At 43.9% G+C, this 19,440-nt stretch overlaps 1 protein-coding gene across 1 annotated transcript in view; it reads right to left on the reverse strand.

Annotated features, from left to right (window-relative positions):
• Nucleotides 1–11,801, reverse strand: part of LOC144111865 (nose resistant to fluoxetine protein 6-like) — a 52,558-nt gene extending 40,757 nt beyond the window's left edge. The window contains exons 1-5 of the mRNA XM_077644891.1: nt 11,245–11,801; nt 3,200–3,411; nt 1,047–1,158; nt 748–832; nt 567–658 (exon numbers count right to left, since the gene is read on the reverse strand). Of these exons, the coding sequence (XP_077501017.1) occupies nt 567–658; nt 748–832; nt 1,047–1,158; nt 3,200–3,411; nt 11,245–11,533 (790 nt within the window). The 5' untranslated portion in view covers nt 11,534–11,801. The remainder of the gene's footprint in view (nt 1–566; nt 659–747; nt 833–1,046; nt 1,159–3,199; nt 3,412–11,244) is intronic.
• Between the last annotated feature and the right edge of the window lie 7,639 nt (nt 11,802–19,440).

The following is a 19,440-nucleotide window of genomic DNA, read 5'->3' on the forward strand; positions in this document are numbered from 1 at the left end:
TGCACGTGGTTCTCAATGGCACAAAATCCGAGGCTTGTCTCACAACTTGATGCTTTCTGTATTTTTTTTTGGGGGGGGGGGAATATAACAATTATGCGATACTTTAGTCGTCATTTCGCTATTAAGCCTTGGAGAAATTTTCTAAATTGACCTGTGAAATGTGAAATCCGGTTTTAGTTAAAACAAAAATATTTCGGAACGTTGTGAAAAACAATTCTTCAGTAATCTTCAATACTGAAATATCAAGACATGAATAAAGGGAGACAATTTTGAAGAGGCCGCAATATCTGTTTAACGATTAGCAATCGAGCCCTGATAGACTAGGCAATTAAAGGGGACTCGAGGAAAGGTGCATTGCAGAAATTGTCTCAAACGCGAAGATCAGCTCGAAACGGCGAGCGTATGCAGGTTGAAGAATTCGGCGCTCATGTTCTCAGTCCTCTGGAGTTATTTCTTTTGTCAATCGTAACACTTGCTCTACTATTAGTAATGTCATAGTGGCATTTGTCATTCGGTTTTATCTAAGTTGGAATCGGTGACGTGCGTAAATATTCAAACGTTTTTACCTTTGTTTTCACCTTTCTGCTTTCTTCGTGAGCAGTACACATCAACGGCAGTTCCAAGCACGATGAGCAGGACTAGAGTGCCTAGAAATGCTCTGAAAAGAAAGGAGCAGTAAATATCTTTCTCCTCTTCGCAGAACACCTCGGATAAAGTGCGGTGCTACACATAACTGCACATACTTACAAAATAATAACCTGAGTTCTTGTCATATCTGGAGCCAATGCTGTCACGCAGTCAGTGATGGTAACGTCAAGAACCTTTGGAAGCACTGAAAGAACAAATGCAATACGCCTAACAAATGCAGAACTTGATCAGAAAGCTGGGCGCTTGAGTGTTCTTTACGTTCGCGAATCGTGGTGTCCTTAGCCACAGCAACTAAATGAGATGTTTTCGCCGGAAGGAATGGTAACGGCTGATTGTCCCACGGGAGCGGGGAATTTTTTCTGCGAGCCTCGCATGGGTTCAGTGCTGCAGATACATACCTGCTTTCGCCATCAGCTGCAGTTCATCTTGATTGCAGACGTCGAGCACGCAAATTCCTAATCGCATGATTGGGATCCTCTGCTCATAGATATGCCCTCGAAATTTGGCTACCTGCACAGAGAAAAATACCTGTCGTAGGCACCCCGAGCTTTCGCTTGCCAAATCTTTCTGTCTATAGTTTCTCGCTACGGCGCCCGTTGAGACTAAAACTGCAGGCTGCCAGATGGTTCTACCTAAAACCACTTGGCTGTGCGGCATGCAATGTCGATGCCGATGAATTGTCGACATTGACCGTTCTCGACGACAACAATATTAGGAGCGCCGTGCTGTATCTGCCTAGTGCGCTGCAAAACGGCTTTCTTGAATAAGCGCAGCCTTTTCTTAGTAATCATGCAAAAAGAAACAAAATAGCTCTCTAAATCTCTAATGGTGGTTCGATTATTATATTTGATAAATCGAACGCCTTGAGCTCGCCGTGTTGCCTGAGTAGTCTGTACTGTCCGGTAGAATATTACTAGCAAGCATCAGGCTTCCTATATTTCGTTTGACTCGGAAGAAAAATGTAGCTCATATGAGTATGAGAACAGTTTATTGTTTTCTTGACTTGTGTTATTTCCTATCTTCAAACGACTGATTTTAATCAGTTGTGCCGACGAAAGCGCGCTTTGAGCGTTTAATTGTTCGCTTCAATTATTTTGCGAAAGTTTGTTTCAACTGAACTTCTTTACGCAGCACAATATTTACACACGTCAAAACTAATCGCTTGCCTGGCGGCAATATATGTACTGAGAGCACGTTGGTAATCAGGACTCCAATATATTTTATATCACAACCTAATTATTACGTAGCGGTTAATAAGACCATGCCTTCTTCCTCAGGAGATGTTAGTGGGAAGTCGAAGTTAGTCCCGAGCTCAAGGTCCCTCTGTTTTTTTTTTCGATTGAAAGTTATTTGAGGGCGTGATTTAACTGAGGTTCGTTCTCATGCCACCCTTATAGTGCAAAGCACGTTTTCGCAGCCCTGCAGGCCTAAGACAGCCAGTCCACATCAGAATCAGCACGTTGTTGACTCTAGGGGGAAGGACAGGGTAGGCACCTCGCACGCAGCACTTTGACGACACGGAGAGTGGGGAAGACGCATGGTAAATAGATGCGGACAAAAACGCATGGGCTAGCAGGCAGGCAAGCGTTATGGTGCGGCGTGTACAGAATTTACCGCGCTGTTGTCTATTCTGCAGACTGCATTGTACGGAAGAATTCGTGGACGTGTGTGTGCTTACTCTTAGGGCCCTGCACGACCAAATTATGCCAGAATTCGTAAACAAGAAGGAAATATTTGTTAACGATGTTTTACGGTATTAGCACTACCATGCCGACAACTGGTCGCAGCAAACTGCAGCTTATAACGGGAAGGTTTTACAGCCGTCCTGTTTTTCTCGTTCCTAGAACAGCATTTATGGGTATAGGTCTTGATGCAATAGATGAGTGCTTTCGGCGAAATAAATAAATGTGATGCAGAATATTATACGAAATAATTGTTCCTGTTTGTTTACATGTAAACAGCGTTCGATTTCGTTAGAACTATACTGAATGGCCAGCATTATCTAACAGCATTGTCGCCACATTCTGATTTTTAATGCGTCAGGTTTTTGTTACGACGAGGCGCAGCTGGGGGAACATGCGGGCTGTCGAAATGTACCAGTAGAATTCTATCTATAGGAGGTGCTATCAGACGCATAGATTCAAAACGTCGCATAAATCCAGCGTGCTTCTAAGGTGTTACGCTGTAAGATTGTTGCAGCATTATACTAATTGTTGTCCAGAGAACGTTTTGCCTCCACAATACAGCTAGAAAGTAAGGAACTGTTGGTACCCCTCGCTGAGGTGATCTTCAAGGGCATATTTCAGACGTATGTAGTTATTCTAGTTTACTGCTCGAGACTCATTTTTCTCTGTGAAACAATAAAAAATGAATGCAGTGCCAAACACATCGTGTCTGTGCAGTTCTGAGGATTTTGCCTCAGACTTCTCTTATGCCTTCTCTAATGTATTAAATATTTAACTTTTTTGTGTCCGGTAATTATGAGCATTAGGTACAGTAACCTAAGAAACCTCTAAGCAATACTCAACAAGCGAGCAGGCGTGATTCTCACCCGTGGATGTGTAATAGACATAGCTGCGGCGATGAGGTCATCCAGGTCGGTTTTGTTTCCGCCATATGCAACCACGTTGCAGTACTGGGCCCGGGCTGTCTCGTGACCGTATTCATTGCGCACAACGGTCTGCACGCATTCATCGAAGGCACCTAGGTCCACCCGCGTGGTCGCCAAAGCTCCGCTAGGGTACTTTGCGGTGGCGTCTATCACTGCGTGAAAAAGAAGCATTTCTCAGACCGGGTGCAAAATCGTTTTCTTTGGTCCCGCTGCCGAATACATGGAAGAGATATAAACAAGACGCCTTTGGTGTAAACTATGGCTTTACTGCTTTACCTGACAATAGCAAAGTTGTAATTTTCTCTAGTTTTGCTGACACCAAGGAATGAAGCTACCGCAGAGCATAATAAATACTGTTTTTTGAGTGGTGCCAAATGATTCCTTTACCAAATTTTACTGGCCTGAGACAGGAACTGTAATATCTCATACGCCATTATGCCTTTAGAAGGGGTGATCGCCAAATGACGATTAGTTTTATCAGTGCCGTTTCACTGTATTGTTTGTTAAAATTGCGTTTTTTGCCCAAGAAAGGCACGCAATCCGCGAAAGCCTTCAAATTCCGAAAGAGAGAGAGGGTAAACGTTTATCCTTTGTCGAAAGTGTGGTGGGAGCCTGTGAGGATGCAGCCTCGTCAGGAGGCCTTGACCCTTGGATTTAGGTCATCTATGTAGCTTTAAAATATTTCGCTGTTGGGATAATTTGTTGTCAGAAATTATGAAAGGATTTTAGCACCAAGATACTAAACCTAAAAAAGAAGGCAACACGGGGGCTTTGTTCTCTTCATTCATGTGTGTAGTACGTCCTGGCGCTAAAATTTTGTATAATCACCTCTATGGTTCTGCTCAAGACGTGGAGTTGGACATCCATGTCGGAGCCACGCAACGTGGCTTGCCACTGATCAGAGTTCGACAGCTGGAGGCTCTCCGGCGGAATGTCCTGAGGGCACTTATGCAGGATGTGGCCAAGGTTAGCCTTGGGGTGACAACGCAGTTTGATAAACGGTATACTCATTCGTACTCCGACTGTAAAGATTTTATACATTTGCCGCCTTCAAAAGCGGAATTAGTTTCTACCATTGCACCATTATGTACTTCCAGACAATTCCGAGAGTCCACTTGCGCTAGATAAATGTAATGCAACCGAGAGTTTCAAGAACTTTCCACAACAAAGCAGCGTGCGTCGTTGGTCTTGAATTACCGCCCCAAGTAACCGACCACGTAGTGCTATTGTGACGAAGGGGAATGGGTTTTCCCTCTTGCCTGCAAAAATGATGGAAATATGACGTCTGATGTTAGTTTGTTAGCATATTATATGTATTTATCAAATTATGAGGCGCTGAAGGTGTTCTTCTATGCTCTATGTTTCTGGGTTTTCATCTCTAAATTTCTTGTAGTTGACGCTACTTGTCACGTGGAAATGCAGGAGGAAGTCGCTCTGAACCTGCCCAACCCGTAGCTATATGAACGCGAACAATTTCAAAGAAAGACGGATACTTCTCCAGTGATGTGGACGCTGAGAACACGCAGCCATGTTGAATCACCCCCGATTACTTCTCTGGCGGCGCCTACGTGACTGCCTTAGGGCATTTGGCCGTTATGAGGCAACTCAACGTGTCAACGTTTTCAAGCAAGCCTACAAAACATAGTGTGCATAAACGCTGTCTTTCTGCACAGTGCACAGTTTCTGGCCGAGGATGTCATGGCCTCCGTGCAACTGTTAAGAGACACGTTTTTTCCTTATAAAAGGAGACACTGAACCCGACGAGTTCAAACATGAGCCGCGCGTGTTTCATGAAGTCTCGCTGCCATTTCTGCCTAATTTCGCGGAGCTGGGAAAAGCCATGGTCTCCAGAGTGACAGCATCGGAAAGGGATCGCACAGAGAGCATCATTTACGAGGTGTATGCAGCCACGCCCAACACAGACTTGAGGATACCTTTGACAGCAGTGGCAGCTGTGCGTTCATTGCGAAATGTCTCGTTTGAAGACAACTCGTCGCATGACGCCTTTGTACGTAAAATCTGCGTGCCTTTATTCTTCAAGGCCGGCTATTCCCCTTCGACCTGTGCGGCCACTTATTGGTAAACTGCTTTCTGTCATGTCTACGGCAAAAATTCATGACGCCGACTATATCTGATCACACTGTCGTGGCACGGTTCTTACAGCACCTCGGCGACGGTTCCTCCACGGCGCTGGAAATAATTTTCTTGTACCATTCCTTTCAAGACTGCGCAAACTTCACAAAAATGGCGAGGAATCACTTAGCATAACGAAGCCGCCGCCATTCTTCGGCGCCATCGATACTACCACTAAAGACATTGGAGAAGAAAGCGCTACTGCGGCATTAACACGCTTTCTTGTTCTACAACGCTTTTAAGGCGACAGCGTTTAATGGCTATTGCTCACGACCGTGTACGTCGGTGAGTCCTTTCGTTACGCTCTTCAGCAACTCGATATGAAAAAAAAACTTTGTGCAGGATGGGATTCGAACCACCATCCTTCCGTTCAGCAGCCGACCGTGCGAACGACTACGCTACTTCCTGACAATTTATATGTACTTCTTGTCTAGGACGCTGGGGAGAGTTTGCTGAAAGGCGTCGAATCAGACGGATGCCTCCCAAACGCCCTGCAGTGTCTCCAGAATTTAAGACTCAAACACAATTGTGTACTTAATCAACATCTTAACCACACATCAGTGACACAAGCAGCAATACCACGCTAAAGGCTTTCGCCTCAACGAACTTTAGGTCAACAAAGTGGCCCCTGAATTTTTGCATATCGCCGTGTGGCGCCGGCCCACATGATTCCCCTTTTTTTAAGGACAGCACCCCAGGACTTATAATACATCCCGTCCGCTTTGTACGAAGGCTATATGAATTGTCAACTGGAGAGATTTTACTACCGTGCTAATTTTCTTCTAATTCACTGTTCCAATTCTGTCTCAAGTAGATGTAGGCGTATAATAAATAAATAAAAAGAAAGAACTGAAGAAACATTTAAATACAAAAATTAATAAATGCCAATATTCTCTTTGGCTTCTTTTCGGATAGTTAAAGATGCAGAGTGGACATAAATATAAAAAAAAATTCTTTAAAATGTTGTCTCTAATTCTTCCGATTAATTATATAGTTTTATAGCCCTAGAATTCCTAATAAAATATTCCCAATCGTCTATAAAGCCGAATGTCAATTTTGTAACGAAAAGACAAAAGGGAAACCTTCAACACGTGGTGTGAATCTCCAAAAACAATTCAAGAATAGACGCAATCAGGAACCCGAAGCAAGAGCAGCGGGAGGTCGTGCTGACCAACCCTGACCTTGCGCACCGTTGAGGCTTGGTGGCGACAGCAATGGCGGGAGCGAAAGTCCAATGGCTTCTTGGAATAGGGGAGCCATTCACCATCATTGGCTGTGCTTAATGGAAGTTTTATTCGTTTATGCGTTCCTGTTTATTGCCAGATGCAAATATATTCCTGGAACTAGGACTCCCAAGCTTCAAATTTTCGTTGATGAAAAGGTCACCACTTGGGAGCTTTGAAAACAATTTTCTTAGATTGTTATTCGTTGGGCTTATGTTCTGGATATTTTTAACAGATTGCTTGATGGGAACTTATCTGCGATTTCTAAAGGCAATCTGACGAATTGAATTATTGAAGATTTAATGGTAAAGTTTCCGTCAAGGTTTAGAGTAATTTACTGCATTGTTAGGTTTAGTTTTAGTTCTTTTTTATCAAGTTATGAAGTTTATCTCTATTACCTTTAATTTTTTTCCTTGTTCATATGAATGCGGATCGCTCTGTATTTCAGGTACGATCTTGCAAACTAACTATAGCCGTTAAGTGGCCTACTTGCGTTGCATTGCACATGACAGGGAGAATAAAAATATTATTGCTTCTATTAAAACATCGCTGTGAAATCGTTTGAATCATATCAACAATGCACAGAACAGCAACCACAGGAACAGTGAAGGTACGCAACATCTAAATATGAAAAATATCAACCAAGACTAGTTTGTATAAGCCGGATTTAACAAATGGAAATCATGTTCAAAACAAAACAAGCAATAAGGAAACAAATGAAAACTTGGTTTGTGTGAGGGGACAGAAACGAAGATAAAAAATTAGCAGAATGAACCTACAAGCCTGGATAAGCAACGCAAAAGCATACACTAACAGCATTACTACCGCCATTTCATGTATCGCCAATAACAACAACAATGTGAGAACAAGGGGAAAATTTTACGTACGCAAAACGGTAAAAAGGTTCCTAAGATAATAATCTAGAAAAGGTAGACTGACGAGTGAGGCTTTTTACTGGAGGGGGCCAACCAAAAAGGTATATTCTTTAGAAGAAACGGAGATAGAAGCGGTTCTAAAGCACTCGTGATTGCTTCTAAGAATAAAAAAGGCCCATACTTCCCCGTTTTGCTCATTACTCAGGTTTAGCTAGAAATCTTGCTTTTTCATGCCAGGAACTACAAGCTCTACGGTGAAACTGTACTTCCTGGTTTCCACCCTAATTGCTCCGTAAAGATGGTTTTTACTCATGCGTGTTTTTTTTCCCCGCTTTTGCATTCATTTTCACTTCTTTTACAGCCTTCATACCTCTTCGCGGCACATGAAACACTCCTGTAGCGATTTTTCAGAGTAAGCTTCCATTAGTGACGTTTTCTGTCTTATTCAATGAATTTGGCGTCATCTCGATCATTTCCTATGTAACCCCAGCCGGCTTCCTGCTTGTTTCTGGGTTTTTCCAGGCACGCCCGTTTACTTTTTACCTGCTCGAAGCTGCATACACCCTGTGTTTGCTCACTCCGCAGGGTACTGTTAAGCGGCGCTAAGCCGAAAAACGGTACGCCATGAGGGGATGACATTTCATAAATTGTGGTCCTACGCGAGAGGTCGGTCCGGTGCCACTGCACCCCTCGCAGCCTCAGCTAGACTAAGTTTATTCATTAAATTCAGACGAGGTGCCTCCGTTCTGTTGCTTCTCTTTTGTCCTTTGTCGCTGAAGCGCAGATATATATTTAGAGTTCCTGCTGAAGTCCATGTGGTCTTTCTCGGCTAGCGACAAGCTTATACCGCAAAGGAAGGAAATAAATGAAGATAAAGTTAACGAGTCAAAACATGTCAGATATGTTGAGATTCAAAGCAATGGACACCCTTTTTATAATTCACCAGTTGTAAACATCACTTTCCACCGTAAAACAAAAAAGAAGCAAAGAAAGCACTACTTAGATAGGTACAGAAAAAAACACCGATAAATCCAAATCATTTCCTCCTGGACTGTCCAGAAGGCAGCTAGCAACGAGAACACATCCGATTAAATTGATAACGAAACAGCTTGCGGAACATTGGGCTTGCCAAATCTGCGCATCTTGGCTTCCTAACGCTGTTCAATAATCTCGCTGCATCCGTGTTTACAAACGCAGCCAAAGAGGAACTTGGGAAGCGTTCAGAAGCCTTTTTGCTGTTTAGATTGCTTGCTGCTAGCCCACGTCGAAGCGCTACACTAATGGATAGCAATTGAAGGGACAGGAAAGCAGGAAAGTATGTGGCTAATTACGGACCAAGCACATACAGAAAAGCGCGGCCAACCAGAGGTCGTATTCAGAGCGTTGTTGATGCGGATCACTTATTTATGCTCGGTCGCCTGCTCAGCTGTTTTCTATACCGGGTGTTTTTTTTTTATAAGTTTCTGTTTTAAAAATTAGGGTTTTTGTGGAAAATGAAGGCTTTTTGCGGCATAGTAATACCAGTGTTGGCGGACGTCAGAAAACAGCTGAATCATGCCAACTAGTGAATGATTACCTAAATTTTAGGAGTAAACATTTAAACTATTAGCGATGGGCACCTGGTTGCATTTAGAGAGTTGTAGCCGTCCGTTAGTAATAGCGATATCAATTTTTAGAATTTCGAAAACGTGAGCACCCTCGCCTTTGTCACTGAAGAAATTTTGGCTAGATTTTACCAAATTGCCTGCGCTCTCGGAGAGTATGCAGGCAACGCAACCCCTCCAGAGAACGTAACTAGTCGAAATAGCGAAATTAAAATTGATTGAGCCACGGCGGTGAGGGCAATTGCGGTTACGAAATTTAAAAAAACTGATTTGGCTATTACTAACGACCATATACAAATCTCTAATCGTCACGAGGTGCCTATCGGTAATAGTTAAATATTTAAGTATTAGAATTTAGTTAATCACTTTAGTAGTTAACAAGATTCACCCGTTATTTGACGTCCGCCTACACTTTTATTACTATGACACAAAAAGCTTCTCTTAACCTAAAAAAACTGTGTTTATAAAAATTTTGCGTCTTCTAAAAAAAATTTCCCGGTATAGCTTTCTACCATATCTACCCAGAACAGAGGCGTTGGTAGATATAGCACCGATGTTTCTCATTTTTGTCGATTAAGTGCTCAGGCTACATTTAAAAGCATGAGGTTCACGTTCTTAAATATTTGGTTTATACAGGAAGGCGTGTTTTATTAAGCCGCTTGCATATACAGCCGTCTGGATTACCTGACGAGACTTTCGTTCCAGTCTTTTGTGTCCTGTTACATTGCGCTGTTCCAAACAGGCGAAATTTTGCACTTTTTTACTCATGAGGCGAGAAAGAAAACAGTCACCGAAACCAAGTAGAGTAGACGAATGTATCTTTCTGTCTTTATATATTTTTTTCATTTGAAATGAATAATATAAGTACTTGATGACTGAAACATAATTGATGACAAAGCAGAAAAGAACTACCACATGCCGCCTAGCCCACGACATTTGAATTTCGAGTCCAGTGGACTAGCAACTGAGCCATGGCGCTGGCTGTCGCGTCTTTTGCTTTCGGAGTATTAATGTTCGGTGTAACGTTACCTTGAGAGTGTTCATTAGCACCACCCTCCTGTATAGCGGCGGACGTAGTACTTGCTAATACATTACCGCGAGTGTCATGTGGAATGTCATCAAACGGTGAGAGCAGAAGCTGATCGTGATCATTCGTATGCTGCCTATGGTATCAAGCTCTCAGAGCTGTGGCCCTCTTTAAGCTATTGAGCAGACAGAAAGAAAATGAGAGGCTTGTAATGTTATAACACGCGTATAGAGGTAGGCAATAGTCACCTAAACCTAGTAGCATAGGGGAATGTTTCTGTATTTATAGTTTTTAATGAAAAATTAATAGTACAATTACTTTATAACTAAAAAATAATTAGTCAGAACCGATGACCTACGAAAGCGTCCGTGTCCTTCAGGAACCAAAACGGACACATAAATATTGGCGCAAAATGTTCAGCATGCGCTTTTCAATGCCGGGCATTGCGAACACTCACTAAAAAAGCGTATGCAAGTAAATATTTTCAGTAAGCACGAACGTGAACAGAACGCGTCGTTTAATAGCGTGTTTGTTTGCTGCCATTTCTTTTCTGCCCAGGCGGCGAGAGAGCAAGAGAGAGGGAGAGAAAAATATTTACGTTCCGACCCTGGTCCGAAGTTTAGCTACTCTGCATAGTATTTTCACGCAGGTACTTTGCCTCCTTGCAAGATGTACCCGTTTTTTATTTAGGGCTGTGAAAGTATTTCTCGACTACTATTTGCGTTCTGCCCTTCCAGCCTCTAATTCAACCTAGATGTTATCATTATGAACTGGAACTTTTCCAAGTCTCTTCCCCTAAAACTACGAAATATCGCTTTATGTAGGTTAGACTGGTACTGGTGCTGAACAATTGCTAATATTCAGGAAGGGATTAGTTATTTCAAAACGAGTTTCGCAAGCCATATAACGTTTGATTCCTAATGAAATCACTGAGCAGAGTGCGTATGCCCAATGCTAATTGTGGCTTTGGGCATGCGCACTTCAGGTTCGCATTTGCACTCCGCGAGGGAAAGAATGAGCACTGTATTACAGGTGAGGTTAATCGCTGAGTGAACATCGCACTTCACGCGACCGCATGCGACAAGGCACTTGAACTTCATGATCTGCTCCGAGCGTAACTCACATCGCAGCGCCCACGGCTCCAAGTTCCGGACTCCGCGCACCAGCGTGAGAAGACCGACGCTGCAGTCGGCCGACACTTCGGCTTCCAGGAGCTTCCTCGTCAATGACGGGGACGCCCGATTCATGGCACTGGCGATCCATTCTTTGAGCTTGCTTACATAGCTCACGTTTTGCTGCTCCGTCATTGATGCCGAGGAATCCCCGTCAGACCCACTGCCACCGAGGCAACACGGGAGGCACCCGCAAAGAAGCACCGTCACCACGATTAGAACCACTTTTTGCACACTCATGATGTTGCGAAAACCTCCTAAAACATTTGAAGGGGTGCAAGTTAGCAAAATGACACGAAGGCTGCTTGCAGATACTTAATTAGGCTGATGCATGTCTTACAAAGTTGTCCTCCGCTAAACTAAAATTCAGAAAACTGCCAGCTCGATCGCTAACGCCTGAAGCCCTTCCTAAATGGGAGCACGAGAGAAGGGAATTTCCAAAGAGCGCATCTGCATGGGAGTCCCAGTAGTAGTGTGTGAAGAGATCAGGCGCACGCGTGCGAAAGGCAGCCACTTGCCATTCACCCCTTTTATAAAGCGCGCACTCATGACGCGCGTACGGCACGCCGTTCCAAAAAGGGCCTCTCCCGTAGAAAGACGGAAAGAGCGCAAGTGTGATCGGCTCTTCGCCCTCGCCTTCTTTCTTGGCAGGGACCTTCCGATGGCGTGTGGCGTTGGCATGTTTGGAGCATTCAAAGCGTTGTGTTTCTTTTTTATGTTTCTTTGTTTTGGCCGCTGCCAAGTCGTTTTGGCTGAGTAGTCGTATCTCGACATCCTACAGGCATTGTTTCAACGCGTATGCGTGAAACATACTGCCTGCAGGCTGTCTGACTGCTGCGGGGATTTTTCTCATGGCTGTTTTGCGGAAAGCTTACATTATGACGGCTCGCGCAGTCTTGGCATTTTAAATAATTTGCTCATCCTGTCATCCTAACGGCTTCTTTGTTTTTGTCTTTCCTCGTATGACACACCTTCAGTGCAGTGGCGACTACGCAACATCCTGCTAACCTAGTATGTAACCTTTCGGCGTTAAATTTTTGCCTCTTGTGCAATTACGATAAGCATAGAGTTTCTAAATACTATCTAGAGGGAATGCTAGCCGTTCTGCACTTAATCCGCCAAGGACGCCCAAGGTATGCTGGGAAGACGTGATTTCAGAGTGACATCTGGTGGCTTGATGTCTGTTCAATTGATTGGGTTTCGTGGTTGTTCAGTTTCGTTTTCATTGATGTTTTATGCACCCAGCTACCCACGCAGTTCATTCGAGATCCGAAGCATCCGAAGTCACTTTACTCGAAGTTTGCGGAGAAAAGTGACTGGTGCCTACTGAGCCTGAAGGACGTTTGCCCCATGGTTTGGAGCCATTTACGCAGTAAGCTGGGTTTGTTCAGCGCAAACCTGTGCATTGAAATGCGAAGGAAGGGTACAAAGTCCTTTGTGAATTTAAAACAGAACAGTCTGCTACTGTGACCGCTATATATCACTGTAAAAAAATTGCTCATTTAAGGGTTGTGTTTTGTGTCTATAATTCGCACCCTTGCACCCTCCCAAAAGGGTAAAACTTAGGCTTATCACATCCATAGTAAGGTGGGATCGTTACAGTTGCACCCTTTTTTTCGACTGCTTTAGTTTCATAGATTTTCATTGCTTCAAAAGACTGACATTTTATTTTTCGGTGCACTCTTCGAAGAAAGCTAGCCAATCCTTATGCGAAAAGCTGCTGACGGCGTGTCTAACTTTGCACTACAGTCACGGCATCCCCAACTATAAACATAATTTCGAGATGTGTGTTTCACGGTGTTTCTAAGCTTGTTTGCTGTGGAGTAACATTTGTGAAGTGTGCATCATGGTCACGGCATTTTTTTTCTGAATATATTCGAAAAAATAACAATAGAGCTTGCCAAAAGATGCTCGCCTTCAGCAAACCCGTTCGCACAGTTACACGATAGTATGATGTGCCACGTATTTTAGCCGAAGGAATATAAACAGGTGTAAGCATAACTGGATTGATTTATACGAAGCTGCACTGAGGTGACAGAGCTTAACACAAAAGGCTCAATACTTTCGTGCCATGACGCGCATCCTTTCTCCAAGTTTAATATGCCATTTCAGCAAGCAACTATTTGGAATCAATAATGCTTAGATCTTCAGCTGAAATAATTTCGTTAAATATCATATTACGGGGGTGCAAATCGCAGTTATAGCTGCTCGCATAAAGGCTGCAGCCGTCACTTAAGGGAAAGCTCAAATAGCTCAGATAATTTAGAAGCACGCTTGATTCAACTACTGCAACTTTGTTCAACAAGTCAAAGAACACCCTTACGCACCCTTGCACTCGAAGGAGCTGCAACACCCTTCTGCCCGTGCACTTTTGAAGGGTTTATGGGTGTATTAAAGGTGCTGACGTGCTCAGCGCACCCTTTATAAAAAGACAAGTAAAAATAACGGTGTGGAAAGAGTGCTTGCATTAGCGTTACACCTTTAGGGGTGCGAATTTTTTTACTGTTTTTGCAGATTGGTTGTAGGAATCTCGGAGGCACTGTCTAAAGCGCAAAATATTTCGACAAGTGCCACTTAAGTTAACCGTACCGGTTGTGGATTGCATATGGTTCATTTAAATCTTATTTTTTGCAAAACTTCACAAGTATGCATTCGTAGTCAGTATGTTTGGGGATAACATTAGTCAAGCCAAGCAAAAAACCTCCTATTCCTGGCATTCCCACAGTGGATAGAATTTTAAGGAATTCGCATAAAAAATGCCACCAGCTTTCCGCCTTAGTAATATTTAGAAACAATATAACGATATATTCGTATTTCTGCCCTCCAACTGCCACTGAAAAGTCGAGATCGTGCAGGTAATTCTAGTCTACTACGATTCTTTTTACTCCAAAAACCCGGTTTGTACAGAACTGAAGACTTGGTCACGTCAACATCAACTGCATTAAAGAGGCTCCTTCTAACTCGAACTACGCGTAATGCTAAAGAATTCTAGTTCGAGTTACAGATATTCGACTAATTTTTTCCATAGCCTAATGCTTCTGGGGCGTCTTTAGCATTGCTAAAAAATGCGCACAACTTGTCGGTAAACTGAAAAGTTTGCAGTTATTTTCTCATCCTCACATACTACTTTATGTGGCCATTTATTTTTTATTGTCTACAGAAATACGAAAGCACTTTCGAGCTCTTGTGTACGATATACAGCACCGTAGGTTACCAGTCACCGTTTTATTTTTATTCAACGTTCGCCTCACGATGGTTTCGCAATTAATGTCTAGTTGTAGTAGCTGATCTTTATTCGCTGCACGTCAAACGTATGTGATTAATCATTTTTTCTCTGAGGGGTTTCGTTTCACCAAGCGTATTCTTTACGCACATTTTTGCGCTCCATTTTTGTCTCTGTTTGCTCTCTTCTGCACGGTATATTGTTATTTTCAAAGGTTTTCTTGCATGCATGAATGGTTTGTCTGCGTTTTGTATGTTTATTATGCGTTTGAGTTCGGCCTATGTGAACACCTCTTTAATGCGAAATCATTAATGACTCATCGGCAATGAAACCCAACGTCGGCGTTGACCAGCAGCAGTGGTCCCAAAAATCCCACATGACGTAACCGTGGTATAAAAGAAAAATAAAATTTCCTCCAAAGCTGCTGGGAACGGAACCCAGCACTTTTATGTTGCGAAGCAAGCACGCAATCCATAGGCCACAAAAGCTTGTTGGTTCTCTACGAAAAATTTGAAAAATTAAGGTTGTTTTCCCGAGTTCCTTTTTTATGCTTATTCTGAGTTTTGCCCTATAATTTATAGCAGAATGCTGACTGAAAAGCGATCGGCTTGCTTTGGCTACAAAATTCTCCTAATCCCAGCAAATGAAGCAGCACTGAATTGAATTTGTTTTGCTGTGTTTTTCTCAACTTCGTGAACAACGAAAGAAAATGACGTTCACGAGATAATCATTTTTTTCTTTTGTTCCTTATACCCACTAAAGGTGCCACTGATGTACTAATGTCCCTTCATTTGATCGTCGTAGGGCGCCGATTGCCCGCTTTCAGGTTCCTGTAATTTTTGGTTTTCTGCAAGTAGCACAAGGTCAGGGATTTTTTAGTTAAAGAAACGCGCTGGCTTTGTAGAGTTAGTTGATTGCTGTTTTCCTGCCACCCTTGAAGAACATGTGTAAAAGTGATAAGCGATCAGCTCATACTGAAGGTTTTCTCATTCCAGGGTTTTACGAACCATAGGATTTTTGAAGAGATTCACAATTCGTTTCTTTTGCCAAATTCGCCTGCCTTAAAAACACGCTGGAAATTCAAAAAAAAAACTCAGGATGCATAATGCTACTACCCACATCAGACAAATTCAGTTTCACTCGCCTTCTGTCTTTTCGGTTGGGGTCTGTTGAAAGAAAATGAACGGAGTAAAATCTGCGGAAATTTGTAAGGCATTATGTGGCAGTGCACGCTGCGATCAGTGAGTGCCCTGTGAAACCTCATACATCATCATCAGTCACCTCGGGTGGTAGGCAGCGGTGAAACGCATTTTGCGCTCCTCCAGCTCTGTACACCTCAAAGCCTTTTCAGCGACCCTCATTACTGTTCAGACCATACGATCTCTCTCGACTGCGCTCTGCATTTAATGAGGACGCAGTACTTTGAGGACAACTGACTTAAGTTGTCGCGTGAAAAAATGCCTTATTCTGACTCGGATACACTGGAAAGCCTCACAAAAATAATATTTTCTCATTACAGTTTGCCTTTAATAAGAACTTTTTTCGCGGAATCTTTCCTGGACAGTGATCTACGGACTTGCGTAGTGCACATGAGGCGCGTAATACAGACTTCGTTGGCATGAGTCCCATGTGGCCTTGTGCTCAAAACAATACCCTTTCGGGCAGTTGTTGTGCTATAGATTGCTTCTGATTTCCAAAGGCCCAAAAAGTGCTCAAGTCCAGGAGATGTTATGCGGAGAGCTTGCGTGAACTCTAGGCTTTATTCAGTTGTGGGAAGCTATGCACGTGTTGCTCACCCCCTCCCCACAGAAAAACTAAATATCAACGAAAGAAGGAAATAAATTGAGCTCTTAAGGGCCACTTAAGGCTACCAATTCTTCACTCCAAAGAAAACATCCATTTAATGATCCCTTGAAAAAGGTTTGTTAACGGTGTAATGATGCGAAAGCAAAACAGGACGCACTTTATACGAACTTTCTCTCATAATTTCTTCTTCATAGCAGTGGAAGCGTAACTAAGCAAAAAACTGAATAAATAGGGCGAGGCTCAGATATTTATAACTGCCTTTTCACATTATTATGCACATGCGCTCTTCGTACCTTCAAAAACTCATGAGAAGCGCTCGAGTGGAAAAAGATCCTTGTGACCATCACCGGTTTGTATAGCCCCATATTTTGGGCCTGCGTATAAATGTCTTGCTACACCACCATTAAGGGCCGTAACTTCACGACTGGTTGGGTGCCTCCGTCTACCTCGAGGAAGATGAATGTGGCTGCTGTTGACTGCATATGAATGCGCGTTGATGCGAGTCGTAATAAAAGCGTAAAGAAGCGTGGGTAAGTCCACTTGGCGGAACGCGCAGCTCGACGAGTCGACCCGAGCTGTTTCAGGTGGCGCACGCGGCCTTCTTTCCCTGGTAGCTTCCTGCTTTGCTTTTCGCTGGTTATCGCTTGGCGCCAGTTTGCAGTGAGATAATGAGCATCTGGAATCTTAAATTTGAAAATTACTGCCGCTTAGCCGAAGAGTGCGGCGAGTTATAAGCTCTCTCTGGTTCGCGAAATTATTATCGCAATGACGACGCCAGGCATAAGTATCTGAGGATTGTTTAGAGTGCATAATGATGTCAGATGTGCATGGGCATAGACAGGAGGGCTTTTCTGCGTAGCGCTTTTGTGAGCCACCTTCTGAGAGCGTTGGTCCTCTGTTCAGAACATCGCACGTTTGCGGCATTGGCCTCCCGAACACGTGCACCGTTCCGAACATTATGCGGGAGATCTGCAACGTCGCCACAGGCACTTTTACGGGAGTGTTTGGAAACGTTTACGCAATGGCTCCGTTGACAAAAACATTACGCGCCTAAGTTCGATTAGCATATCTTTCGAAATAGTCGCCTTGCGCAGCAATGCACTCATCCCAGTGTTGTTACCAAAACCGCAAAGCGGACTGGAAGTCATTTTGCGTAATCCCGTCCATAATGTCTTTGCGATTCACGCTGGATCTCTTAAGTGGTACTAAAACGGCGGCCACTCAGCTGCATCCTCATTCGCTTAAAAAAAACGAAGTCATCAGACGCTAAATCTGGAGAGTAAGACGGGTACGGAAGCCATATCGCGCTGTCGTTGACAAGTCACAAACGAGGGGTGCTCAGTGAAAGAGCGCACAATGCGACACGTTGTTAATTCCTTCTCCTAAGGAGTCAGCAGTCGGAGCTCAAACTATAGAGCGACACGCCGCGTGTTTAATTCCGTCTTTAGGAGTGTGTGTACTGACCAATATACCAAGCCATAATTATCTCTACTCCTACGAACCTCCAGCCCAAGTTCCCTGACACGCTCCGCGTTTCCTGGGGTACCGCTACTGTATGGCCTTCCAGATCGGTAGTAATCATCGAGGCGCGATAAGCTCTGAAGCTGCTGGTCTTCTTGAAACATTTCGTAAGGCTCATTGCCCCTTTGTCGGACGTTTACGGAAGCGTAATTAACTTTAATCACCTTAATTAACGGTCAAGTGATCGTGAACCTTCCGTCGTAAGATTCATCACGCGAAGATGCTCCTCTAACAGACGGAGAAGGTAGCGTGTGGCACAAGGCGTGATGCATGCGGACAGATCGACAACGGCTCTACAAAGTTTGAGCATTCTGGAGACATGCTAGCTTAGACTCATGCCGGATTACTGTACGCCAGTCGCGCATCACAGTGGGTCCACCTGGCGCCGCCCCTGCCAATGCGCGTGCGCAAGAGGCGGCTGGTAATCCGGTATATATCGACGGTTTTTCGGGTTGAACGTCCCAAAGCGACTCGGGCTATGAAAGACGCCGTAGTGGAGGGCTCCACGTATTTCGGCCACCTCGACTCTTTTAACGTGCACTGACATCTTACAGCACACGGGCCTCCAGCATTTCGCCTTTATCGAAATGCTACCGCCGCAGGCGGGATTGAACCCACGTCTTTCGGATCAGCAGCCGAGTGCCATAACCAATAAGCCACCACGGCGGCTTGTATATGTCCTCGCTAGTACTCGTCCCCAACGAAAAAAACTCTCAAACTGAGGAAGCTTACCACGCGAAACCAGGGAGAGAAGCCGAGGCAACTAGCGTGAGGCAAAGCAAACAAGTGTGCTCTGTTTGGTGTGTGCAAGTAATGCAGACTACTGTTGCTAGGCCGATTACGATACAGTTTCGTTGCTTACAGAGTAAGTTCACACAAACATCCAATAGGCAGGCGCGAAAATTAGCAATTAATCCTTGACAATTCTACGATGAGTCAATAACGTCAAATATCACATCATTTTTGTTGCAGTAAACTCCGTGCGTCATATCTCGCACGCCAGTTTTGGTTGCTTCAGGCGTTGCTAAGGTTTCACATTATGATTGAACGTCACATGAGGGAGCTTGCTATTGTCTTCCTAGTAGTTGCAAACAATCCGCGAGCTTTATTGCTGGGGTTCCCGGACGCCGGCATACGCATTGATCGCCACATATCGTTTGGTCTTTCTTCACGGAGCAAATTGAGGAAATTACTCACATATTTGTCTCTTGGGTACAAGGAGAGCTCACCGACACACTTACCTTTCTTCGGCGTTAGAGCCACGAGTCTTTGCCACTCTGTTCTTGAGCAGAAGCAGTGTAGCAACTTCCTTTTTTGTCCTTTTTCCTTCGGTAACCATTTCGTGCGAACTGCGCTGCACTTGTGTTCTACACCGGCACACTTGGAACAGAATTAAAAGAAACCTCACTTGTTTGAGTGCATCCTCTTAAGTGCTACGCTCTCAATAACGTCAGTTATGTCTCTGTCCAAGGAAAGAAAAATCTGCGCAACAAGCACTTTGCATCGCACGAACGTGTCATTGATGCACAGAGACATATTGCACACAAAAGTGAACTGGCGCAAGAAAACGAAGACAGCACATACAAGACCGGACTAG

The sequence above is a fragment of the Amblyomma americanum genome, unplaced genomic scaffold (assembly GCF_052857255.1).
Source record: "Amblyomma americanum isolate KBUSLIRL-KWMA unplaced genomic scaffold, ASM5285725v1 scaffold_12, whole genome shotgun sequence".
Taxonomy (NCBI): Eukaryota; Metazoa; Arthropoda; class Arachnida; order Ixodida; family Ixodidae; genus Amblyomma; species Amblyomma americanum.